Below are 27976 nucleotides of genomic sequence, written 5' to 3' on the forward strand. Positions count from 1 at the left end.
CCTAAGGGTATGACTCCACGGTACGGATGGGCGGCGGTATCGCCGGAGCGGCAAAGCCGCTCAGCGCTAAGCCCCGCCCCCTTAATGGGACGCGATCATGCCGGATGTGTTAACTCTTCACATCCGGGATGATCGCTCTGTCCCATAGGGCCCTGTGATATGCCTTGCGGGGACGCTGCGTCCCCGCAAGGTGTACGGGAATGCTGCGATCTGAAAAGACGCGCAGCATGTCCGTAGTCGCAGGGCCGCCGCGTGCGGGTTTCCACGCATAGTGGAGACGGGATTTCATCAAATCCCCTCCACTATGCTGGAACATCTGGACGCTGCTTGTTTGACACTGCAGCGCTGCGCAGCGTCAAACAAGCAGCGTTTCCTGAACGTGGAAACATACCCTAACCCTAGCCCTAACCCTAGTCCTAACCCTAGCCCTAATGGGAAAGTAGAAATAAATACATTTTTTTAATTTTTTAATTTTTCGCTAACTAAGGGGGTGATGAAGGGGGGTTTGATTTACTTTTATAGCGGGTTTTTTTAGAGGATTTTTATGATTGGCAGCCGTCCACAGAGTCATGTGAGGTCTTGTTTATTGCGGGATGAGTTGTCGTTTTTATTGGTAACATTTTCGGGCACGTGACATTTTTTTATCGCTTTTTATTCTGATTTTTGTGAGGCAGAATGACCTAAAACCAGCTATTCATGAATTTCTTTTGGGGGAGGCGTTTATACCGTTCTGCGTTTGGTAAAATTGATAAAGCAGTTTTATTCTTCGGGTCAGTACGATTACAGCGATACCTCATTTATATCATTTTTTTATGTTTTGGCGCTTTTATACGATAAAAACTATTGAATAGAAAAAATAATTATTTTTGCATCGCTTTATTCTGAGGACTATAACTTTTTTATTTTTTCTTTGATGATGCTGTATTGCGGCTCGTTTTTTGCGGGACAAGATGACGTTTTCAGCGGTACCATGGTTATTTATATCCGTCTTTTTGATCACGTGTTATTCCACTTGTTGTTTGGCGGTATGATAATAAAGCATTGTTTTTTGCCTCGGTTTTTTTTTTGCGGTGTTCACTGAAGGGGTTAACTAGTGGGACAGTTTTATAGGTCGGGTCGTTACAGACACGGCGATACTAAATATGTGTACTTTTATTGTTTTTTTTTTTTTTTAATTTAGATAAAGAAATGTATTTATAGGAACAATATATTTTTTGGGGGAGGGAATTTATTTTTTTTTTTTTTTACACATGTGAATATATATATTTTTTTTTACACTATAACATTGCCCCAGGGGGGGCATCATGTTATAGTGTAAGATCGCTGATCTGACGTGCACAGCTCCTCCAGGCTCTGAGCAGGCGCTGTGAAGCCACCTACCTGCAGGACCCGGATGCCGTGGCCATTTTGGATCCGGGCCTGCTGCAGGGAGGAGGAAGTAAGAGACCCTCTGAGCAACGCGATCACATTGCGTTGCTTCGGGGGTCTCAGGGAAGCCCGCAGGGAGCCCCCTCCCTGCGCGATGCTTCCCTATACCGCCGGAACACTGCGATCATGTTTGATCGCAGTGTGCCGGGGGTTAATGTGCCGGGGGCAGTCCGTGACCGCTCCTGGCACATAGTGCCGGATGTCAGCTGCGATAGTGCGATAGCCGTGAGCACGGCCGATCACATATGACGTACTATCCTGTCGGTGGTCATACGGGCCCACCCCACCTCGACGGGATAGTATGTCCAATGTCAGAAAGGGGTTAAGGGGCTAATGACAAGGCCTCAAAAGGCTTTAACCTCTTCACCACCTTTGACGTACATGTACATCAAATGTCATGTCCCTGCCTTTCATTCGGCCATGCACGCTGAGCCCGCATCTTTCACGGCATATGATGGCTGATTTAATCAGCCATTATGTGCCTTTAACAGCTGTGGGTGGAGAGGATCACTGCATGCTGTTAACCTGTTAAACGTTGCTTCAATCTCTGACAGCGGCATTTAACACATGTCGGCAGGCAGGGGGTGTCATTCTGTGACGTAATCGCGGGTGCACTGATGGATTGCCATTAGAGCTGGGAGTCTGCTGATAACCCCCATGGGTGTCATTATCATACTTTTGATCATGATTGCTCTGCTATAGTACAAGTGATCAGACGATCGCAACTTCAAGTTCACTAAGACTTTTAAACACAGTAAAAAGTAAAAAAAAATTTTATAAACATGAAAAAAAAAATAAACAGAAAAGTTCAAATCGCCCTCCCTCTTGCCCCATTAAAAATAAAACAAAAAAACATACTTGGGATCGCTGCGTTTGTAAAAGTCAGATCTATTAAAATATAAGATAACTTAATCCGATTGGTTAATGGCGTAAAGAGAGAAATATTGAAATGCCAGAATTACCGTACATTTTTTTGGCTGCCGCTACAGTGCAATAAAATGCAGTAAGAGGATATCAAAACATCCCATCTACCCCAAATTGGTATCAGTAAAAACATCAGCTCAGAGAGCAAAAAAATAAGCCCTCACTCAGCCCCATACCACAATAAATGAAAATATTACGGGTCTTGGAAAATAACTAGACAAGCACAACACAAACTTTTTTTTTTTTTTTTTTACAAATTTCAACTTTTTTTTTCTCCACCATTTAAATTAAAAAAAAAAAAAAAAAAAAGAAAAAATATGCATGTTTGGTATCTACACAGACACACTGACCTGGGGAATTATATTTCCATGTCAGTTTTACAGTGTAGTGAACATAGTAAGTAAATAAATTAAAAAAACATTGTGAAATTGAACTTTTTTTGCAACTTCAATGCACTTGGAATGTTTCTTCTGCTATCTAGTGCATCACATGATAAAATTAATGGTGTCAAAAAAATGTACAACTTGCCCACGAAAAAACAAGCCCTCTTACAACATGTGTATGAAAAAAATGGAAAAGCTATGGCTCTTGGAAGAAGGGGAGAAAAAAAACAAAAAAATGGCAAATAGCTGTGAAGGGGTTAAGATTTACTCAGACCTCAGACTTTCAAGCCCAAGTTCTATCCATAGTTTTCATTAATAGAACTCTATGGGGCTGTTCACATGTCAAGTATTTTTGCGATGGTCTGCACAAAATTAAACAGACATGTCCGATTTTGATTAGGGTACCGTCACACAGTGAAATTTCCATCGCTACGACGGTACGATTCGTGACGTTCTAGCGATATCGTTACGATATCGCAGTGTCTGACACGCAGCAGCGATCAGGGACCCTGCTGAGAATCGTACGTCGTAGCAGATCGTTTGGAACTTTCTTTCGTCGCTTGATCACCCGCTGACATCGCTGGATCGTTGTGTGACAGCGATCCAGCGATGTGTTCGCTTGTAACCAGGGTAAACATCGGGTAACTAAGCGCAGGGCCGCGCTTAGTAACCCGATGTTTACCCTGGTTACAAGTGTAAACGTAAAAAAAACAAACAGTACATACTTACATTCCGGTGTCAGTCCTCCGGCGTCTCAGCTTCTCTGCACTGTGTGAGCGCCTGCCAGCCGGAAAGCGAGCACAGCGGTGACGTCACCGCTCTGCTTTCCGGCTATGGCGCTTACACAGTGGAGAGAAGCAGAACGCCGGGGACAGACACCGGAATGTGAGTATGTACTGTTTTTTTTTTTTTTACGTTAACGCTGGTAACCAGGGTAAACATCGGGTTACTAAGCGCGGCCCTGCGCTTAGTAACCCGATGTTTACCCTGGTTACCCGGGGACTTCGGCATCGCTCCAGCGCCGTGATTGCAAAGTGTGACCGCAGTCTACGACGCTGGAGCGATATTCATACGATGCTGCGACGTCACGAATCGTGCCGTCGCAGCGATGGAAATTTCACTGTGTGACGGTACCCTTAGAGTCTCGAATCAATCTCATCAATGCAAGTCAACACAAGATTACAGGTTCATGGAAAAAAAAAAAAATCAGACACCATCACTATTCTTCCTAATTTTAATTGTGCCTTTTAAAAATGTAAGGTTGTTTGATAGTTGAAGAAACTACAGTAGGTGCAGGAAATGCTGTAAGTGATGACAAGCAGTGTAAGTCAGGGTTCAACACGGGATCACATGATTCCAGGAAACAATTCAATGCAGCACAATTTGCTGTAATTACATGTAGCATAGAGCATGCAGGCAATCTGTGCCTGGGGCTTCTTACAAAACAATTACGGAAAAAGTGTCTTTATCTTATTAAAACGCAGCGGGAAAAAAGGAGGAAGAATACCAAATAAATAAAATGCCTTCTAAATGGTGACTAACACCGTCTGTGTTTGCTGAAGGTGAAAAACCCCTTTCCGAGCAAACTATTGTACCAATGCTGACAACATACTTACGTTAGCCTGCCTAGTTTGTCCCGCGTCTGATTAATATCCTTGTGTTTTCCATACAACCAATCTTCAAGTTGCTTCTTGCTTGGAAAATACCCCAACAGTGATGTTAACTCATCACTGTGTCTAGACTTTATTTTTCGAATATTTTCATCTTTTTCAGCCTAAATGACCAAGCGTGAAAAAAACACATTGAACAATATTTATTATAAGCAGAAAAAATAAAAAGTATGAAGTGCAAGGCAAAAATCTCAAAGAAATCAGTAAATACTTATAGGGGTAACCAGGACTTTGGTTATTTTTTTGTATGGTGCTAAGAACTTATCAGGTAGTTGCCATCTACCTGCCTGTTCTGCCCGGCAAAGATATCTGCAGACTCAGGTGGTGACTCTCCTACCTCCTTTGGCAACTCTTTTTATCCTCTGTCCTTTTTTTTTCGGTGGTGTGCCGCTGCCAACGTCATGCCGATGATTGAAGGCCAGCTCCCCGCATTAGGTAGTGGGAAGTCAGCTGTCAATCAGCATGACATGGACAGTGACTACCTGTCGACTGAGTAGTGTAGAAGGTGCTGCTCTATGGATGCGATGTCACCAAAAGAATGAGTTAGGAGTGGTCCGTGACCGTTGGGAGCCAGCATAGATTGTTGATGGGCAGAAAAGGCAGGAAGTTGGCCCCTTCTGGTAAGTTTTTAGCCCCATATGAAAAAATAAGCAAAGTCCCGGATAACCTATTTTAAGAATACTTAATTCTAGTCTGAAAGCTCCTTTATGTCTAACTTCAATTTTAGAGAACCTTCACCTTATCTTTCTTCAGCATGTCCATCTGTGTGCGAGTCATAGTATGCATGTTCATTTGTTCCATTTCCTGATCCAGCTTCCGGACAGTTCTGTCCAACTCAGACCTCTGATTCTGTAGCTGCAAGACTTCTGTTTTTAGGGCTTCCACATTGCAACTTCTTTCTGCACTGTCCAGCTCACGTTCCTGTGAAAAATTAAAAGTCAAATTTACTTACATTAGCAATGTCAAACATCCATTATTAATAAGGTTTTGCTTCTTCCACTAACTCAATTTGCAAAGTACTGAAAAGGTATAAAAATCAAAATATATTATATACTAGACTACATGGTGGCCCGATTCGAACGCATCGGGTATTCTAGAATATATATGTATGTATGTATGTATATAGCAGCCACATAGTATATAGCACAGGCCACGTAGTACATAGGAGCCATGTAGTATATAGCAGACAAATACTACGTAGCCTACGTATACATACATATTGTAGAATACCCGATGCATTAATACAGGCCACGCAGTATATAACACAGCCCAAACAGTATATATCAGCCCACGCAGTATATAGCAGCCACGCAGTATATAACACAGGCACACAGGCGAAGTAGTATATAGCACAGGCCACGCAGTATATAACACAGGGCACGTAGTATATAGCAGGGCTGTGTTATATACTGCGTGGGCTGTGTTATATGCTGCGTGGGCTGTGCTATATACCAGAGGTGTCAAACTGCATTCCTCGAGGGCCGCCAACAGGTCATGTTTTCAGGATTTCCTTGTATTGCACAGGTGATAATTTAATCACCTGCACAGAATGATTCCAGCACCTTGTGGAATGCTAAGGAAATCCTGAAAACATGACCTGTTGGCGGCCCTCGAGGAATGCAGTTTGACACCTCTGGTATATAGCACAGCCCACGCAGTATATAACACAGCCCACGCAGTATATAACACAGCCCGTGTAGTATATAGCAGCCACGCGGTATATAACACTGCCCACGTAGTATATAGCAGCCATGTAGTATATAACATTGCCCTCGCAGTATATAACACTGCCTACGTAGTATATAGCAGCCATGTAGCATATAACGCAGCCCACGTAGTATTTAGCAGTGTGGGCACCATATCCCTGTTAAAAAAAAATAATTAAAATAAAAAAATAGTTCTATACTCACCGGCCGGGATCCAGCGAAGCTCTAACGATGCGAGCGCCGCTGCCGCCATTTTCCGTTCCCAGGATGCATTGCGAAATTACCCAGATGACTTAGCGGTCTCGCGAGACCGCTAAGTCTTCTGGGTAATTTCGCAATGCATCTCTGGGATTGGAAGATGGCGGCAGGCGCGAGCGCATCGTCCGACGACGGAAGGTGAGACTAGCAGGTTTTTTGTTTTTTTATTATTTTTAACATTAGATCTTTTTACTATTGATGCTGCATAGGCAGCATCAATAGTAAAAAGTTGGGGACACACAGGGTTAATAGCAGCGGTAACGGAGTGCGTTACCCGCGGCATAACGCGGTCCGTTACCGCTAGCATTAACCCTGTGTGAGCGGTGACCGGAGGGGAGTATGGAATGGGCGCCGGGGAATGACTGCAGGGGAGTAGGGAGGGACTAATCGGACTGTGCCCGTCGCTAATTGGTCGCGGCAGCCATGACAGGCAGCTGGCGAGACCAATCAGCGACGCGGGATTTCTGTGACGGAAGTTGCTGACAGAAAGACGGAAGTACCCCTTAGACAATTATATATATAGATGGTGGCTCGATTCTAACGCATCGGGTATTCTAGAATGCACAGCCACATAGTATATAACACAGCCCACACAGTATATAGCACAGCCACGTAGTATATAACACAGCCCACGTAGTATATAGCATAGCCACATAGTATATTGCACAGCCACGTAGTATATAACAGCCCACGCAGTATATAACACAGCCACGTAGTATATTGCACAGGCACGTAGTATATAGCACAGCCCGCATAGTATATAGCACAGCCCACATAGTATATAACACAGCCCACGCAGTATATAACACAGGCCACGTAGTATATAGCAATGTGGGCACCATATCCCTGTTAAAAAAACAATTAAGAGAGGGATTTTTGTGTACTCACCGTAAAATCCTTTTCTCAGAGCCAATCATTGCGGACACAGACCGTGGGTGTTATGCTGCTTGCCACTAGGAGGACACTAAGTGATACAAAGAAAGTTAGCTCCTCCCCTGCAGTATACACCCTCCTGCTGGCTCTCAGCTAACCAGTTCGGTGCAAAAAGCAGTAGATCAGTAACAACATATTAGCTTACAGCATGTCATATTATCTATGAGAGTATAGCATATCGGATTATAAAAACAAGCATAAGCCAATACCAGGATGGGAGCTGTGTCCCCCAATGATTGGCTCGGAGAAAAGGATTTTACGGTGAGTACACAAAAATCCCTATTTCTCCTTCGCCTCATTGGGGGACACACACCGTGGAACGTACCAAAGCAGTCCCTGGGTGGGGACAACATCAGATCAGGCCCTGTGTAACCGCTACTTACAAGTGCGCCACCGCGGCCTGCAGAGTCCGTCTGCCCAGACTCACATCTGTGGAAGTCTGGGAACTATAATGCTTCAAGAATGCATGCGGACTGGACGAATCCGCAAGCTTGCAGATGTGTCTTGTCGACGCCTGGTGCCTAGAACCCACGATAGACGGAGATAGGCTGACATCTAACACAGAAGGACTACTTGGATGGTGAAAGGAATACACCAGGCTAAATGGCCGATGAAGACGGCTAAACCCTTCCTGTAAATGTCAGGAAGCCTTCCTCTTACCGTCAGGAAGCCCAAGATACAGTGTCCAACCTTCGAGACGTACCTACTCAGAGCACTGGCTTCGTCTGGAATATGGGGAACTCATTCCATTTTGTGGACTGGTGCCGAAAGAGATGAGGGAAGAACTATGCCCTCATAACAGTGGTAATACAATACCACCTTGGTAACAAGGGACGGGGAAGGCCTGAGGACAACCTTGCCTTGAAGGGAAAAAAGTCTGAAAGGACCCGTTCGCTCCGAAGACTCGTCAGGATGAGGATATCGCCAAGAAAAAAGGGGCGACCTTCCCTAATAGAATAGATCCCAATGATCTAACGGTATGGAAGGACTACATGTGAAAACTTCCTGCGAGGTGGTCCCTACTTGCAGTTTTGTTGCAGAAAGGCAGAAAGCTACCAGCTCCGCAAGCAAACAAACTGACGTGGTCAGTGCAGATTTCCGAGGATCACTGGGGCCCTTTCTGCTTCTGAAAAGCTTTCGGAAGTAGTGAACGGGGAGTTGTGGAAACTCGTACCACGGAAGAACCAGAGCATGCAGTGCGATGGCTCTTGGATCTCGAGGCCTAACGACAAACTCGAGTACACAGGCGATCAGTCAGGACGCCATCCGAACTACAACTGGAGAGCTCCAGTGAAGGCAGGTCTGATGGAAGACTTCCGGGTGAAGTTCCCACTTACTTGAGGCGAAACCCTGACGGCTGAATATGTTCGCAGCCCAGAGTTATACTCCTGGGATATGTACTGCCGAGATCACAGAGTGATAGATCTCGGCCCATGTGAGAATGTGAGGTACCTCGGCCATGGTGCCTGAACGTGGGTACCTGCTAGATGATTGACGTATGGCACAGCCGTGGCATTGTCCAATTGAATTCAGATGGGTTGACCCGCCATAAGGCAGTGGACCTACTGTAGGAATACCTTTCGGATCTCCAGAGCAATGATCGGGAGAAGAGGACTGGCATTGGAAGTTACTAGTAACCATTGAACTGGGAGAAAGGCCCTGGATGAAGAAGGAGCTCAGAGACTATCGTCTAAAAGTCTGCTTGACTTGCTGAAAACTAATGGAGCGAAGGAAACTGCTTCCATTGTCGTCTCCATTTTTTTCCTCAGAACCCTCCCAGCAAATCGAATGAAATGAGGGGATGAGTGAGCAAGTGCGCGAGCTCCCTGTTGAAGGACCATGACCTTGTCTGGAGGGAGATTTACCACCCTTCTGGAAGAGTACTGGATCATGCACAAAAAGGATATCTGCTGGGCTGGAAATGAGAAGTTGTCTAAGTCTAGCCACCAGCCCAGGTGAGAGGGTATCGCAAGTGATATAGACAACTTAGCGTAGTCCTGCAAGGGCAGGTAAACAGTCGGCCAAACAGGGCAGGACGACCACGCCTCTAGGTGCAAGAGGAACATGACAGGCGCCATGACCCTTGCGAACACTCTGGGTGCGGTAGCAAGGCCGAAGGACAAGGTCGTGACTTAAATGCTGTTCACGAATGGAAAAGCGAAGGAATTTTTGAAGAGGGTAAGCATCCCGAATGTCGATGGATGCCAGAAACTGCACCATTTTCTGTTGAAGTAATGGCTGAGCGGAGGAACTCCATTCGAAGAAGAAGAACCTTGTGAAAGGTTGTTAGAAGTTTGAGGTCCGGGATCGGTCCTACTTCTCGTTCCCCTTCTAGGAACCAAGATCCCTTAGATCTAGGGTTTCCTGGACAACCCTTTCACTGTTGGTCGGGGCTGTAGGAACGTACGACCCTACGTTAGTCTCCCGCTCAAAAGATTTGATTGACCAGCTGTACTGTCTTCAGGAAAGGGTTACTGGTGTGAATCAAAGTAGTTAAGGTCTCCAGGCAGGAGACCGTTGCTCTAGCAATCCATGCGGCGGCTAGGGAGGGTAGAGGGCCGGACCCGTAGCCGCAAAACGGAACAGACCAGATTTGCTATTTGACAGATCGTGGCATTTTTAATTGATGACACATCGGGCAGGGATACTGGTAGGTAAACCACAGGAGATTGTACCCGGTTAATCTGCCAAGTGGCAGAATGTGCGGCTGCTTCCAGCAGGTCATTGCAGAGTTAAAAATTAGGAACCCTCGATCTACCATCCTCTTAACAGGGAAGTGGAGAGGGAACATCCGCTTTCTTGCATCTTCTGTTAAATAGTGGTGATGCAGAGGGGGGTGCTCAGACGCCCAAAAAGGGTGCCTCTGTACATTCACAGAGTTCAGGTCTCCGGGTGGACAGGACAGGTTGTCTGGCGTTAGGCCTGGATGCAGAAGAGGATACCTGGAGGCGACACTCCGTGTGCCCATCTGTTGATGGTGTGGGGAGATCGGCGCCCTTTAAAGGGCCTGTCACCCTTAAAAATCAGACCAGGCATGGCGTCCCACGTAGAGGCTTATGTCCAGTGAATCGCATATCCGGACTGTATGGCAAATGCTCTACGAGGGAATTTAGTCTCCTTATGAGGGACACTGTGTAGTCTAGAGCAGGACCGGAGTCCTCGTCAATGTACAGAGATTGGATGATGATATAAATAGGCGACTCATCCTTTACTGAAGCTCTGGCAAGTCCAGGTCCAAGGCTATATGTCAGCAAATCCTTGGAGAGAGATCATGAAATGAGAACTTCCGTTTTGTAGATGCCTGTACGTTTCTAGAATACTCGCGGCCCCTGCTAGCTGACAGATCCCATGTAGGAGAGGGACCATGTATATCGGTCCTGCAAGCACTCCGAGCCATGGAGGGATCACGGAGGGATTCAATTTCTTGGTCAGAAAAACCATGGGTTGCGGCAGTGACGAAGTCCACTGAGGGAACCAGTTACACTGGGATAAACTGGGATCAGCGGCAGAGGGCTCCTCATTTATGACCAGCTTCGGATTGGTCATGTGCCTTCAAGACCAGGGAATACTGGTCGTGTGCCTTTAAGACCAGGGAATACTGGTCGTGTGCCTTTAAAACCAGGGAATACTGATCGTGTGCCTTTAAGACCAGGGGATACTGGTCATGTGCATTTAAAACCAGGGAATACTGGTCACGTGCCTTTAAGACCAGGGAATACTGGTCATGTACCTTTAAGACCAGGGAATACTGGTCATGTGCCTTTTAGACCAGGGTATACTGATCACGTGCCTTTAAGACCAGGGAATACTCGTCACGTGCGTTTAAGACCAGGAACACTGGTCACATGCCTTTATGACCAGGGAATACTGGTCATGTGCCTTTAAGACCAGGAATACTGGTCATGCGGGTTTAGGTAAAATCTCGCAGCGAGAAGCGCCAATTCAGGGGGCGGAGCCACAAGCACGACATGGGCGGAGCCTCGAGACTTCCATGAATAGGCCCAAGCCGGGGCCTAAATTTCTGCAGCCGGCGCCAGCGTAGAAGTGAGGGGCGTTGCTCGAGAAAATTGAGCGCTTCCGTGCCAGGCGAAAAGCTCCAGGAAAACAGGCAGAGCCGCCTTAGGGCGCCACAGTGTGCTTCCGGGGTGCGGCCTACACATCGGCCGAAGCCGGGGGCTAAATTCTGTAGCCGGCTGGAGCGTTACCTCAGGGAGGTGGGCCACAGGGAAGCCTGAGACTGCCTGTGAATATCCCACTGCAGAAGCCCATCGCTGGCAGGATCCACTCACCAACGGTGCGCGTCCCGGCATGGAGCCGCCGCGGATGTCGGGTATTGCAGCGTGGACGGTGCAGGGATAGAGGGATAAATCTCAATCCATCATCCCTTTTGTTAGGGAGGTGGAGAGGAACCGTCCGCCTCCTTGTGCCATCCGCTTTCACAGTGGTGGGACAGTAGGGGCTGCTCGGACGCCATAGAAAGGGGCCTCTGTACATCCACGGAGTTCAGCCCCCGGGTGGACAGGGCCAGTTGTCCGGCATTAGGCCTGGCTCCAGGAGAGGATACATGGAGGAGACACTCCATGTGGTCGCCTGCTGCTGGTGTGGGGAGATCGGGACCGTGAAGGCACCGTCGCCCCTGAAGTGAGCTGGGCGGGGCTCCGGCGGTTGGCGGGGATTTCAACTGCGGCCAAGTCCGGCTGAAAAAGCTGGGGACTAAATTTATGGAGCCTGCCGGTGGAACGCGTCGGCGGGCCGCGACGTAGCGCCGAGTGATTGCCGCTGGCGTACCGGCCAGCGGCACCTCTCACCAGGGACCAGGACCGCACCTTCCACGCAGGCAGCGTGAGGAAGGAAACTACTCACCACCACCGAGCAGAGATGCAACCTCTATTGCGAGGGAATAAGCTCAATCGATCCTCCCTTGACCGGGGGATGGAGAGTCTCTGTCCATCTTCATATGTGCCTGCCGCAGGGGACTTATGGCTGTGCCTGCCGCAGGGGACTTACGGCTACTGTGGGGACTACACGACGCCAACAGGTGAGGGCTTAATTGCGGAGGAGCCTGGGAGATGCACATAAGAGGTATACTCTATGTGCTCGCCATCTTACAGGGGGGAGATCGGGACCGTATAGGAACCATCGCCCTAGCGTAGATTAGGCGTGCCCCAGTCGTCGCAGGAAAGGTACGGGGAGGTATACTCGCCGTACTTGCCTGTTGATGGTTCGGGGGAGAGCGGACCCTAGAAAGGAATCTGTCGCCCCCTTCACTCCGTTAATTAAAAAATAAAAATTTACAGAAAATAAACATAAAAATAAAAAATGTTGGGGTCTGAAAACAGACCCAAGTGCCTCCTACAGACACTAAGCAAGAACTGGTTAGCTGAGAGCCAGCAGGAGGGTGTATACTGCAGGGGAGGAGCTAACTTTCTTTGTATCACTTAGTGTCCTCCTAGTGGCAAGCAGCATAACACCCACGATCTGTGTCCCCCAATGAGGCGAAGGAGAAATAAAAAATAGTTATATACTCGCCTTCCGTCGGCCCCCGGATCCAGCCGAGGCATTTACCGATGCTCCTTGCGACGTTCCGTTCCCAATAATGCCTAGCGGCACTAACCCATGATCATGTAGCGGTCTCGTGAGACCGCCACGTGATCTCGGGGCATTGCCGCAATGCATTCTTGGGACCGGAGCACGAGGAGTGGGAAAGGCTGCGGCGGACTTCAGAAGGTGAAAATATAATTTTTTTTGTTATTATTTTTAACATTCTATGTTTTTACTATTGATGCTGCATAGGCAGCATCAATTATAAAAAGTGAAGCGGTGTTTAATCCTGCCCCAATATCGCTGATTGGTCACGGCCGGCCGCGACCAATCAGCGACCCGTACAGACAGACGGAAGTTAGAAACATATAATTTATTTTTATTTTTTTGTACAGGGAGAGAGTCATGGCCAAAAGTTTTGGCACACTTGAAATTGCTCCAGGAAATGAAGTACTTTCGTAAGATAAGATTTTCCAGATTATAAGACGCAACACAAATTTTGAGGAGAAAAATACGGAAAAAATGTTGGTTTTTTTAAAAAAAAAATAAATAAAATGGTGGTGCTTCTTATAATCCATGCGCCTTATTGCTTACCGGGGGTGGTGGCTGCGGTGAAGTGGGTTCCCAGGCCGCAGGCTAGGATGAGGGGATGTCCGACGGTGCTGCAGGGGGCTCTGCCGAAATTTTGAGGAAGGCCAGAGCCCCCACAGTTCCATGGTTTCCTATGCGGTGGACTCTTTAGAGATGGACTTGTAACCTTGAGGGTCTGTGCACACGTCAGGATTTCTTGCAGAAATTTCCTGAAGAAAACCGGAAATTTTCTGCAAGAAATCCGCATTTTTTTTTGCGTTTTTTCCCCGTTTTTTTTTAGCATTTTGCAAGCGAAATTAGCTTGCAGAATGCTAAAGTTTTCCAAGCGATCTGTAGCATCGCTTGGAAAACTGACTGACAGGTTGATCACACTTGTCAAACATACTGTTTGACAAGTGTGACCAACTTTTTACTATAGATGCTGCTTATGTAGCATCAATAGTAAAAAGATATCATGTTAAAAATAATAAAAAAATAAAAAAATGGTTATACTCACCCTCTGCAGACAGCCGATCTCCTCAGCGGCGTCCGTTCCTATAGATGGTGTGTGCAGGACCTTCGATGACGTCGCGGTCACGTGACCGCGACGTCATCGCAGGTCCTTCACACACACCATCTATAGGAACGGAAGCGGCAGCATGCACCGCTGAGAGGCGGGAAGACTCCGGGGGCCATCGAAGGTGAGTATATGACTATTTTTTATTTTAATTCTTTTTTTTTTACCAATTATATGGTGCCCAGTCCGTGGAGGGGAGTCTCCTCTCCTCCACCCTGGGTACCAACCGCACATGATCCGCTTACTTCCCGCATGGTGGGCACAGCCCCGTGCGGGAAGTAAGCAGATCAATGCATTTCTAGGTGTGCGGAATCCCCGAAATTCCGCAAATTTAATGAACATGTTGCTTTTTTTTCCGCGATGCGATTTTTTCGCGGAAAAAAATGCAACATTTGCACAAGAAATGCGGAATACACTTAAAATAATGAGAGGCATATGTAAGCGTTTTTTTCGCATTTTTATCACGTTTTTATAGCGAAAAACCGCGAAAAAAAAATGAACGTGTGCACATGGCCTCAGATTGTTGATATTTTTCAACAATTTTGGTTTTCAAGTCCTCATACAGTTCTCTTCTCCTCTTTCTATTTCCCATGCCTTGTGTGTCACACATCGAAACAAAATACAAAGTATCTCCCATTTTTATCAGGTTTCAGGTGTGATTTTCATATTTCCCACATGTGTTACTTGCCACAGGGGAGTTTGAACAAGCATAACAAACAGTGGTTTGCCCACAATTTTGGAAATGGGCCAAACAATTTTGTCAGGCCCATTTTTGGGGTTGTGAAATGATGTTCAATTTGACCTCTTTTCACTATTTTTTGTGTTGTTCCAATACATGCTAGTGAAATAAATGTGTGTAGAACAAAATATGTGTAATTGCAATCATTTTCTGTGAGAAATTTTCTGGATAAGGGTGCCAACATTTTCGGCCATGGCTATATTTACAGTAAGGTTAAACATGGCTGTCAGGACTCTGAACAGTTTTTATTACCTTTTGTGTATTACTGCCCTTTTCCAAGATGGAGCCTTTGGTCTCATGTGCACTGTGTCTTCCTGCTATAAAACTCCACCCAAGCCTTCAGTCTGTGCTAGAGTATTCTGCCTTGCATCCAGCTCCTGACCCTGTTGACTCCCTGGCTATATACCTGCTCCTGTGAACCTGTGTGGTGATCCTGCTACTCTACTCTGAGTTCCGGCTGCATACACCAGTTTCCAGTAATCCTCCTTCATCTGCTGCTCGTGTTTACTTCCATCTGCATTTGCTGGACATGTAAGCTGTTGCTGCTCTGCAAAAACCTGCGACTATTACCCAGGCCTCCCTGGTTGTGCTAAGATATTATTTGAACTGCCTTATAAGCATATCTATCTATATTTGGACTAAGACAAGGACTTATTTGTGTCAAGTATCCTCAAGAATAACTGTGCTTCATAGACTTTCTGCATGTTTGCATTTTCCTCTGTAGTTCCCTATAGACTGCTAAGCTGCGTTTAATATTTACACCATGTGTTGTGGACTTGAGTTTCTCTCTGCACCTGTTTGAATCACCGTGTCATAATATAGACTTTACCACTTATAAAACTGTGTCCTGTAGTTGTCTTGTTCCACACAAAGAGTCTCCTGAGCTATCCTTTATAATTATTACAGGATACTCTAGCCCCAAAATAGGAGACTGCTGGAACAATGACTGCAGAGAGCAGATTAGAGCAGGTGTTTTCCATAATTAGATCACTGCAGAAAGATGTGGAAGGTCTGCAAAAGAAGTTTGGAAGCGTTGAACACAATCAACAAGTGTTTGGACAGACTTTGCAGGACTTAAGCACCCGCATGGCAGCCCAGGAAAACAAACTTGCTGGCATAGAGTCCCAGTATGGATGGGCTTTTCAGGACATTAGCATCAAATGCACAAGCAACTTTACCCTCTGGGCAACCGCCACCAGCTAGCCCACCTAAGTTGCCCCTATTCAGATTTAATGGTGATCGCGACAAATTTCGTGGCTTTGTGAATCAATGTATGCTATATTTTGATGTGCATGCTGACCGTTTTCCTAATGATAGATCCAAAGTATTGTGTGTAATAATGCTGCTGACCGCACAAGCGCTCGCCTAGGCGAATCCGATGATTGAGTCTCGTGACCCACGGTTAAATAACTTGGATGATTTCTTGGCCGCTATGGCATTATTGTTTGATGACCCTAATCGCCGTGCAACTGCTGAATCTGCTTTATTGTCTTTACGCCAGGCTAAACGTTTTGTTATTGAGTATGCTACTGAATTCAGGAGATTACAGGTAGATACCAATTGGGACAGTTATGCACAATTGCCTATTTTTAAAAGGGGTCTGTCTAGTATTGTAAAAGATGAACTAGCTCGCTCTGAGTCACCACAAGAGCTAGAGACATTTATACAGCACTGTGTGCGCATAGACATTCGCCTTACTGAGCGTAGGCAGGAGAAGTTTGCTGCATATAACCGTATTTCTAACTTTTGCCTTCCTTCCAAAGAGCCTGCAGGTAAAACATCTCGGGAGGAGGAAGCGGTGCCCATGCAAATTGATTCCGTTCAGAGGCTCGAGATCAATGAACGCCGGGAGCATTGCCTTCGTGAAAGTCTATGTTTCTACTGCGGCCAGTCTGACCACTTCTTGATCAATTGTCCTAGATGGCCTAACAAGGTGCTGGCAGCAGTAGGGGAGTATAACAACTGTGATGATGAATCTGACATCTCTGAATGTAGCCTGCCTTTAAACGCTGTATTCCATTCACTTTCTATGACTTCACCCCCCAAGGAGCTTAAGGAAAAGAACTCTCACTGTTCTCTTCCTATTAAGATCCTGTGTTCGGGACAGTGGATTTCCAGTGCAGCTATGATTGACTGGTGCAGGTGGCAATTTCATGGATATCGCATTTGCCAAGGAACATGGTATTGAAATTCAGCAAAGAGCCTCTCCAGTTACCATGGAAACAGTGGATGGGTCACCTTTAATCTCTGGGCCTGTGGATCAGGACACCGTACCCCTTGAAATTGTGTTGGAGCCTAATCATCAGGAGCAACTTTCTTTCTTGCTAATTTCTTCTCCTCATTTTCCTGTGATTTTAGGCATTCCTTGGTTGCGTTCTCAGAACCCAATTATCAACTGGGAGACCAAGGAGATTATCTTTCCAACAAGGAGCAACTCAGCGTTAACAGAAGCTGTCCCTGAGTCCACGGCTACGGAACCACATGTACAGGTATTTTCTTTACCTCCAGCATATAAAAGAGTTCTCTGACATCTGTGACAGGAAGAATGCAGATCATCTTCCTCCACACAGGCATTATGACTGTCCCATTGAGCCGCTTCCTGGGGCAGCTATTCCTTTTGGTAACGTATACCCTTTGGCGGCACCTGAGCTTCAAGCCTTAAAAGAGTATATTGATGAAAATCTGGCCAAAGGCTTCATACGTCCTTCTTCCTCACCAGCAGGAGCACCTATATTTTTTGTAAAAAAGAAGGATGGGACCCCGAGACCCTGTGTTGACTATCAGGAACTCAATAAGGTAACCGTACAAAACCGTTACCCTTTGCCTCTGATTCCCGAATTACTGGAAAGAGTCCATCATGCTAAGGTGTTCTCTAAACTGGATCTTTGTGGGGCTTATAATTTGGTGCGTATTCGTCCAGGGGATGAGTGGAAGACAGCATTCAGATGCCGGTATGGACACTTTGAATCTTTTGTGATGCCCTTCGGGCTTTGTAACGCCCCTGCAACGTTTCAACACCTTGCTAATGACATTTTCAGAGATTTGTTGGACCAGTTTGTGGTGATCTATTTGGACGATATACTAATCTTTTCTGACTCTTTACAGGAACATGAAGAACATGTCAAAACTGTTTTAAGACGTCTGAAAGAGAACCATCTGTATATTAAGCCGGAGAAATGCGAGTTCCATCGTTCTGAGATACAGTTCTTAGGTTATATCATCTCTCCCCAGGGGCTGAACATGGAATCTGGTAAGATTCAGGCTATCCTTGACTGGCCGGTACCCAAGAACGTTAAGGAGGTCCAACGTTTTATTGGTTTTACAAATTTCTACAGACGCTTCATTCGAAATTTTTCTGATATTGTCCGTCCCATTACTTCCTTGACAAAGAAGGAAAAGCCCTTTAAGTGGTCATCACAGGATCTAGAAGCTTTTGATTGGCTTAAGATCTGTTTCACATCAGCACCGCTGTTGATACACCCAGATCCAACACTTTCTTTCATTGTGGAGGTGGACGCTTCTGATAATGCTTTGGAGACTATTCTCTCCCAAAGAACTGGAGAGAAGGGTCTGCTACATCCTTGTGCTTTCTTTTCCCGTAGACTAACCTCAGCAGAAAAGAATTAAGACATGAGAGACAAGGAATTGCTGGCTATTATTGCGGCTTTCAAAGAATGGAGGCATCATCTGCAAGGAGCTGCACAACAGATCATAGTGCTAACTGACCATTGCAATTTAGAGTTCCTTAGATCTGCTAGATGTCTTTCTCCTCGTCAGGCTCGTTGGAACTTATTTTTAAATCAGTTTAACTTTGCCATCTCGTACCGTCCAGGTTCTCGTAATGGGAAGGCTGATGCTTTATCCCGAATCCATGCTGCGGATTCCGTACCTGGAGCCCCGTCCAAGACCATTCTATCTGATGCCAATTTCATCGGAGTTATCCACGATCAGGACTTGTGGAAGGAGTGCAGGGAGGCCTATGACAGTGTTGTATTTCTGGCCAACCCACCTGTGGATATTAATCTTTTCTTTAAGGGTGGCATGTGGTTCAGAGATGGATGTATCTACATCCCTGAGGTCGTCCGTCTGCAGATCAAGTTGATACATGACTCCAAGTTGGCTGGTCACAGGGGGGTACAGAAGACACAAGAGTTCCTGAGCCGATTTTTCTGGTGGCCAACTTGCCTGAAGGATACCAAGGACTATGTTCTCTCTTGCGAGGTATGTGCTCGTTACAAGACTCCTCATGTGGCGCCTACGGGTCTTCTACAACCATTACCTGTTCCGTCCCACCCTTGGGGGTCTATATCAATGGACTTTATTGTGGAGCTGCCTACATCGGGGGGTATGAATACAATCATGGTAGTAGTTGATCGCCTGACTAAAGCTGCTCATTTTGTTCCGTGCACCGGCCTCCCCTCAGCTAAAGATTCAGTGAACTTAGTTATACAGAATGTCTTACGGTTGCATGGGGTTCCGGATGAGATCATCTGTGACCGTGAAGTACAGTTCACTTCAAGATTCTGGAAGGGGTTTTGCTATGCACTCAATATTGTCTGTCTCTCTTCCGTTTACCATCCCCAGACAAATGGTCAGACTGAGCGTACCAAACAGACGCTGGAACAATATCTAAGATGCTATGTCAGCCATCTCCAGGATGATTGGTTGGAGTTGCTGCCGTTAGCCGAATTTTGATAACAATTCTCAGAGAGCCTCCACTAAATTTACACCTTTCTTTGCCAATCTGGGTTATCATCCGTGCATCTTACATAGGTTTCCAATTAATTCTCCAGTTACGGCAGTGGAGGAAAGGCTGACTGCGATGAGGCAAAACCTGGAGGTTCTGAAGGAATCCCTGACCACAGCTCAAGAACGTTATAAGAGATCGGCTGATAGATTCCGTAAACCTGCACCCATGTTCAAGGTAGGAGATTCCGTGTGGTTAGCAACTAAGAATCTGAAGTTAAACGTTCCTTCACAAAAACTTGGACAGAAATTCATTGGCCCTTTCAAGATCAACGGTATTGTGAGCTCTGTGGCCTACCGGCTGAAGCTGCCTAGGACTATGAAGGTACATCCAGGTTTTCATGTATCTTTACTAAAGCCTGTATCTCCTAATACCTTCCAGGGACTTGTTGTGCCACCTCCGCAGCCTGTGGTGATTGATGGGCAAGAACAATTTGTGGTGGAGGAAATTGTTGATTCCAGGATTCGCAGGAATCGGCTCCAATATATGATAAGATGGCAGGGATATCCCCCTGAGGAAGACTCCTGGGAACCTGTGGAAAACATCAATGCCCAACGGAAGATTTCTCGTTTTCATCAGAGATTCCCTGAGAAACCAGGTCCAGGATCGTCCTGAGGCCGCTTCTAAGGAGTAATGTCAGGACTCTGAACATTTTGTATTACCTTTTGTGCATTACTGCCCTTTTCCAAGATGGCGTCTTTGGTCTCATGTGCACGGTGTCTTCCTGCTATAAAACTCCACCCCAGCCTTCAGTCTGTGCTAGAGTATTCTGCCTTGCATCCAGCTCCTGACCTCTGGTGACTCCCTGGCTATATACCTGCTCCTGTGAACCTGTGTGGTGATCCTGCTACTCTACTCTGAGTTCCTGCTGCATACACCAGTTTCCAGTAATCCTCCTTCATCTGCTGCTCGTGTTTACTTCCATCTGCATTTGCTGGACATGTAAGCTGTTGCTGCTCTGCAAAAACCTGAGACTATTACCTAGGCCTCCCTGGTTGTGCTAAGATATTATTTGAACTGCCTTATAAGCATATCTATCTGTGTTTGGACTAAGACAAGGACTTATTCGTGTCAAGTATCCTCAAGAATAACTGAGCTTCATAGACTTTCTATGTGTTTGCATTTTCCTCTGAAGTTCCCTATAAACTGCTAAGCTGCGTTTAATATTTACACCAAGTGTGGTGGACTTGAGTTTCTCTCTGCACCTGTTTGAATCACCGTGTGATAATATAGACTTTGCCACTTATAAAACTGTGTCCTGTAGTTGTGTTGTTCCACGCAAAGAGTCTCCTGAGTTATCCCCTATAATTACAATGGCATGAATCTAACACTTATCTCTCTTCTAATAGGTATATATTTAATTCATTTACTTGAAATTCTGCACCCTCACTTCTTTGAAAGCCTTTATCAATGGTATATATTTAATTTATCTTACAGAGTTTGTTTCCTGATGCAGTAAGGTCATCTAATTTGTTCAAAGAGTTTATGATGCATGTTGGTATGCAAGTTTGCCTCTCCATTTTATTGATTCCTACTGTTTTAAGCTAGCTGATTCATTGTTAAATTAAATTAGTGATAAATCTAAGCACAAAATTCCCTCTATATTTTGACATAGTCAAGGGAAGGCGCTTGTTCAGATATTATTGAAGTGCCATATATTGCAAAGTGCAAAGGCAGTTAAACATGGCAGTTGGACAAGGCGGGAAACAGGTAAGACATGAAAGACATTCACAGAAATTTGTGTCCAGGTCATTTGCAGTGCAACAAGTATTCATCATATGTATTTATATCATCTATGTCCTAGCTGATGCAATCAGTCACATCTACTGCCCCTTCACACACTCTGTGCACTCCATCAATATCAGCTCCTCTCTCTTCCCCTCTCCAGTGTACAGCTCTCATGCTCTTTTCACAATCTTAAACAGCACAGATCCATTCACTCCCACCATACAACTCAAGAGATCACAAAACACTTAACCATTGGCTCATTCCCTATATTCACCTTCTCCTAGTGGCAGGATATATCTCTCCTAAACCAGGCCTCCTCTTATAATAGTAAGGTTAACTCCTCCCCTGCTATACCCAGAAACCATGTGAATCTCATTAATGTTCCTTGCATGCCTTCTGTGCCCACTGGAGCTTACAATCAATGTGTAACAAATTCTACTACATCCATTAACTTTACTGAAGCCTGGATCCAGCAGTCAGACACTACCGCTGTCTTGAATGATGGCCTACATTTTTCACATACTCCTAGGCCTGAAAACAGACCAGGTGGAGGGGTTTGTCTGCTCCCTCTAACAAATTGTACTTTTCATGTTATCCCCCCAGTACACTTCATTTATTTTCCAGTCTTTTGAGGCCCAAGCTGTCAGACTCTATCGTCTCTTCTCCTTGCAAGTGGCAGGTTTCCACCTGGCTTCCACATTTTCTATCCTGTGACATCCCCATTCTTATCATGGGGGACTTTATATCCATATAGGTGATCTCCTCGCCCCATTTGCCACTCACCTTTTACCTCTAACTTCCTTTCTCCACTTATTAACTCTCCTACACATGAAGCCATGAATACTGTGGACCTGGTCTTCTCTCTGCTCTGTTCAGTTTATGATTTTACTAACTACCCTCTATTTTCCTCTGACCACAACCTGTTTTCATTCTCTGTCAAAAACTGTCACCCTGCTCAGGCCCCCCACCACCATCACTTATCAAACTTATAGGAATATACGTGCCATTAATACCCAGAAACTTATGAAGAATTTAGAGTTATCATTGGCATCAATCTCCTCCCTCATGTCCTGGACTCTGCATTGAAACATTATAATGAAACATTGCAAAATGCCCAGGATGAAGCTGAACCTCCTACATTTAGAGCAACTTGGCACAGTCGGCGATAACCCAGGCACACGCTGCAAACATGTTTTCTCCAGCGATGCTCCAGGTGCGCTGAACGTCTGCGGAAAAAATCCAATCTAGCAGAAGATTTCATCCATTATAAGTTTATGCTTAAAACAAACTCTGCCCTTCACCTCTTCAAACAAGCCTACTTCAAGACCTTTATCACAGCACTATCCAACAATCCTAAACGACTGACAATTTTCATTCTCTCTTCAGTCCAAGAGTGCAGGCCCCACCACCAACTTCAGGGCTGATAATCTGGGCAATTATTGAAAGAAAATTTTTTACCAAATCTAACAGCAAATTTTCTCCCAATCCCCTAATATCATGCATTGTCCTACCTCACGCACTGCATCTACAGTAGCTCACGTTTGGTCTTTGAACCGGTCATGGAAGAAGTGACCAGGCTCCTTGCATCTTTTCGCCCTACTACCTGCATCAGTGATCGTACCCCCATCACATCTTATCCAGTCCCACTCACCTAACAAAAATATTTCACTTCCCTCATCTGGTATCTTTCTCTCCTCATTTAAACATACCAGCATACACCCATTACTTTAAAAAAACATCCTTTGACCAGAACTGCACTGCTAACTGCAGACCTGTCTTTAATCTTCCCTTCATCTCTAAACTCTTGGAACCCTTGGTCCATCCCTGTCTAATTGGCTATCTCTCAGATCACTCTCTTCTTGACACTTTACTAGCTAATCTCTGCTTCTTAAACTCTGAGACTGCCCTAACTAAGGCTATGTGCACACGTTCAGGTTTTTTCGCCTTTTTTTCGCGTTTTTTCACGATAAAACGTTATAAAAACTCATTAAAAATGCATACATTATGCATTCTACCATTTATAATGTATACTACATGTTTTGTGCACATGATGCGTTTTTTTCCACGAAAAAAACGCATCGCGGTAAAAAAAGCAGCATGTTCATTAATTTTGCAGATTTTCCACGGTTTTCCCGCAATTCTATGCATTTGGAAAAAAAAAAAAAAAAAAATTCGCACAAAAAACGCGTCACAAACGCATGAAAAAACGCGAAAAAAACCGCATGCGGTTTTCTGGCAGAAATGTCCGGTTTTTGTCAGGAAAATTTCTGCTAGAAATCCTGACGTTTGCACATACCCTAAAGGCTCCAATGATCTAACAGATAAATTTAATGGCCACTTCTCCCTGCTTATTCTCCTGGATCTCTTGGCAGCATTCAACACTGTGGATCTCCAGTTCCTCCTCACTATGCTCCGCTCTATTGGACTTAAAGATACTGTTCCCCCCTGGTTCTCCTCCTACCTCTCTCACCGCTCCTTTAATGTACCTTTTGCTTGCTCCTCCAACTCTCCTTTTCCCCTTACTGTTGGGGTTTCTCAAGGATAAGTCTATTCACTCCTATTAAAAATCTTTTTGGTACTCTTCCTAAAATAGCTTTCTTAGCCTTTATTGGCGGCCACAACACCCTCTCTCTTTTGGGGGAGGCTTAGTTTTGCTCCTCTTACTGCTTTTGCACTAACTGAATAGCTGGGTGTCAGCTGCCCAGGTGTAGCCTGTTGGGGAGGGGTCAGTTTTTTCTAAGATGTATTCTTAGTGGCAGCATATAACCCATGGTTCCTGTTTCTTCGAATGAAGGCTACGAGAAAGATTTTAAGGTGGCTACCAAAACAATTTAATTCACACAACCACATTATTTTTGTTTATTATTTTTCTTTTTTTTTTTTTTTTTTAACTAAAAAAGATTTCATTGTATTTTTCAATTGAATTGTACAGATTGTGGGTGACATTAAAGGTGGAAAGTACTGAATTATGCTTGGTATGATATTACATGACAAAACAACTGGCATTTTAATAGGAGTGAATAGACTTATCCTTAGGAAGAGTACCAAAAAGATTTTTTTTTTCCATCACTTCACTGGGGAACACAGAAACCATGGCACTATTCTGCCACCATGTCCATGGCTCTTCATGAGTCTTATTTTAAGCTTAAGCTTATCTCTAGGTGGTATTATTCACCGTCTCGCTTACCATTTATTAATCCTTCCAATTCCCCTCTCTGCTGGAGGGATTGTGGACATTATGGTAGCCTTTCCCATTTGTTTTGGTTTTGTCCACGTATTAGACCTTTTGGGGATGAAATCTCTTCTCTTATTTCTATTATATTAAAACGTTCGGATTTTTCTCTGTCTCCTCAGTTGACCCTACTCTCGTTGAATGCAGATCAATTGACTCCACCTTTTAGGAAACTTGTTATACATCTGCTTTTAGTTTCTAAGAATGCTATTGCTTTTTTTTTTTTGAAATCTTCTAAAGTACCCTCTTCACAAGAAATTATTGACAAACTGGCTTTGCATAAATCCTATGAACAAAAATTGGCATTACTGAATGGCTGCTTTCCTTCCTTTTTGAAAAAACGGTCTCGCTGGCTGGAAATATTTCCATGAGAATTTACTGTATTTATTGTTTTGCTATTTTATTTTATTCTATTTTTACTTTTATGCTTCATGAATGTTTCATGTCATTGCATTTATGTTAACCTTGCTCTCTCTATGTCTTGTTTTGGTTGAAAATGTTAAAGTTGTTTGGAAAAACAGAAACAATGGCACATCCTAAAGTTGTTCTGGTGTGGGAAAATTAATATCAGTATGCGCAAGGAAGAATGGCAATCTCTCAGGTAACTACCCAAGCAAATGCCACTTGTAGTACCTTTCTGCTAAGAGATGCATCCCTAGACACAAAGGTAAGAGCTCCACAAAGAAATGGACTGAAGACTAAGTAGCAGCCCTATGGAATAGAGGAACAGATGACTGGAGGTGTATGATCCAGGATACTTCTACCCCACGTTGAAAGTGAGCAGTGCCCTGGCAGAGGCGCCCTAGTATAGCACGATCTTCCGCATTGGCAGATTGAAACCAGAGAACAATGGCAGTCCTAGAGGCTGTCTCACCTCTGCCAAAGTATAATAAATAGGAGTACCCACAAAACATCAGAACAGAGGTGTGAGAGACAGGTAGAGCAGTACAGCTATGACTACATGAGAGAGACAGGTAGAGCTGTACAGCTATGACTACATGAGAGAGACAGGTAGAGCTGTACAGCTATGACTACATGAGAGAAACAGGTAGAGCAGTACAGCTATGACTACATGAGAGAGACAGGTAGAGCTGTACAGCTATGACTACATGAGAGAGACAGGTAGAGCAGTACAGCTATGACTACATGAGAGAGACAGGTAGAGCTGTACAGCTATGACTACATGAGAGAGACAGGTAGAGCAGTACAGCTATGACTACATGAGAGAGACAGGTAGAGCAGTACAGCTATGACTACATGAGAGAGACAGGTAGAGCAGTACAGCTATGACTACATGAGAGAGACAGGTAGAGCAGTACAGCTATGACTACATGAGAGAGACAGGTAGAGCTGTACAGCTATGACTACATGAGAGAGACAGGTAGAGCTGTACAGCTATGACTACATGAGAGAGACAGGTAGAGCTGTACAGCTATGACTACATGAGAGAGACAGGTAGAGCTGTACAGCTATGACTACATGAGAGAGACAGGTAGAGCAGTACAGCTATGACTACATGAGAGAGACAGGTAGAGCTGTACAGCTATGACTACATGAGAGAGACAGGTAGAGCTGTACAGCTATGACTACATGAGAGAGACAGGTAGAGCTGTACAGCTATGACTACATGAGAGAGACAGGTAGAGCTGTACAGCTATGACTACATGAGAGAGACAGGTAGAGCAGTACAGCTATGACTACATGAGAGAGACAGGTAGAGCAGTACAGCTATGACTACATGAGAGAGACAGGTAGAGCTGTACAGCTATGACTACATGAGAGAGACAGGTAGAGCTGTACAGCTATGACTACATGAGAGAGACAGGTAGAGCTGTACAGCTATGACTACATGAGAGAGACAGGTAGAGCTGTACAGCTATGACTACATGAGAGAGACAGGTAGAGCAGTACAGCTATGACTACATGAGAGAGACAGGTAGAGCAGTACAGCTATGACTACATGAGAGAGACAGGTAGAGCTGTACAGCTATGACTACATGAGAGAGACAGGTAGAGCAGTACAGCTATGACTACATGAGAGAGACAGGTAGAGCAGTACAGCTATGACTACATGAGAGAGACAGGTAGAGCTGTACAGCTATGACTACATGAGAGAGACAGGTAGAGCTGTACAGCTATGACTACATGAGAGAGACAGGTAGAGCAGTACAGCTATGACTACATGAGAGAGACAGGTAGAGCAGTACAGCTATGACTACATGAGAGAGACAGGTAGAGCTGTACAGCTATGACTACATGAGAGAGACAGGTAGAGCAGTACAGCTATGACTACATGAGAGAGACAGGTAGAGCTGTACAGCTATGACTACATGAGAGAGACAGGTAGAGCAGTACAGCTATGACTACATGAGAGAGACAGGTAGAGCTGTACAGCTATGACTACATGAGAGAGACAGGTAGAGCTGTACAGCTATGACTACATGAGAGAGACAGGTAGAGCAGTACAGCTATGACTACATGAGAGAGACAGGTAGAGCAGTACAGCTATGACTACATGAGAGAGACAGGTAGAGCTGTACAGCTATGACTACATGAGAGAGACAGGTAGAGCAGTACAGCTATGACTACATGAGAGAGACAGGTAGAGCAGTACAGCTATGACTACATGAGAGAGACAGGTAGAGCTGTACAGCTATGACTACATGAGAGAGACAGGTAGAGCTGTACAGCTATGACTACATGAGAGAGACAGGTAGAGCAGTACAGCTATGACTACACGAGAGAGACAGGTAGAGCTGTACAGCAATGACTACATGAGAGAGACAGGTAGAGCTGTACAGCTATGACTACATGAGAGAGACAGGTAGAGCAGTACAGCTATGACTACATGAGAGACAGGTAGAGCTGTACAGCTATGACTACATGAGAGAGACAGGTAGAGCTGTACAGCTATGACTACATGAGAGAGACAGGTAGAGCAGTACAGCTATGACTACATGAGAGAGACAGGTAGAGCAGTACAGCTATGACTACATGAGAGAGACAGGTAGAGCAGTACAGCTATGACTACATGAGAGAGACAGGTAGAGCAGTACAGCTATGACTACATGAGATTTTGTAAGAGGCTCTCAGGGAGATGAGTGAAGTACAACAATCTCCTCATTAAGATGAAAGGTGGAGAGAACATGCTAAGCAGAAAGTAGGGAACCGAATGATAGACCATTCTGTCCTGGAGGTAAGTGACAGGTGAGAGTTCCCCTTGAAGCCTCGCCTGATAGGAGAGATTGCTAAAGAAGAAAAAAATTGCCTTACCAGAAAGCCAAAATGGAGAGATATCTCTGATCGGCAAGAAAGGAGAGGATTAAAAGGATGCCCAAGACCTGATTGAGGTTCTTGGAGATCCAGAGGGGCCTATTTTCAAGGACAAGACAAGTCTGTACTCAGACCCATTGCTTCCTGTATGACACTAAGCTAAACTCAATAGTTGGTTTTTGGCTGCCCAGGTGTAGCCTGTTGGGAAGGAATCAGCTTTTTTAAGGTGTATTCTTGGTGTCAGCCTCAAGGTTGCAGTATATAACC

The 27976-nt window shown here is 45.1% G+C and overlaps 1 protein-coding gene across 6 annotated transcripts in view; it reads right to left on the reverse strand.

The window, feature by feature from the left end:
• The window catches only part of RAD50 (RAD50 double strand break repair protein), a 277285-nt gene that overhangs the window by 172533 nt on the left and 76776 nt on the right, over window positions 1-27976 (reverse strand). For all 6 annotated transcript variants that reach the window (XM_077265952.1, XM_077265950.1, XM_077265955.1 and 3 more), the window contains 2 exons: window positions 5144-5326; window positions 4352-4509 (listed from right to left, as the gene is read on the reverse strand). In XM_077265952.1, the coding sequence (XP_077122067.1) occupies window positions 4352-4509; window positions 5144-5326 (341 nt within the window). The remainder of the gene's footprint in view (window positions 1-4351; window positions 4510-5143; window positions 5327-27976) is intronic.

This window comes from Ranitomeya variabilis, chromosome 5 (assembly GCF_051348905.1).
Source record: "Ranitomeya variabilis isolate aRanVar5 chromosome 5, aRanVar5.hap1, whole genome shotgun sequence".
NCBI lineage: Eukaryota > Metazoa > Chordata > Amphibia > Anura > Dendrobatidae > Ranitomeya > Ranitomeya variabilis.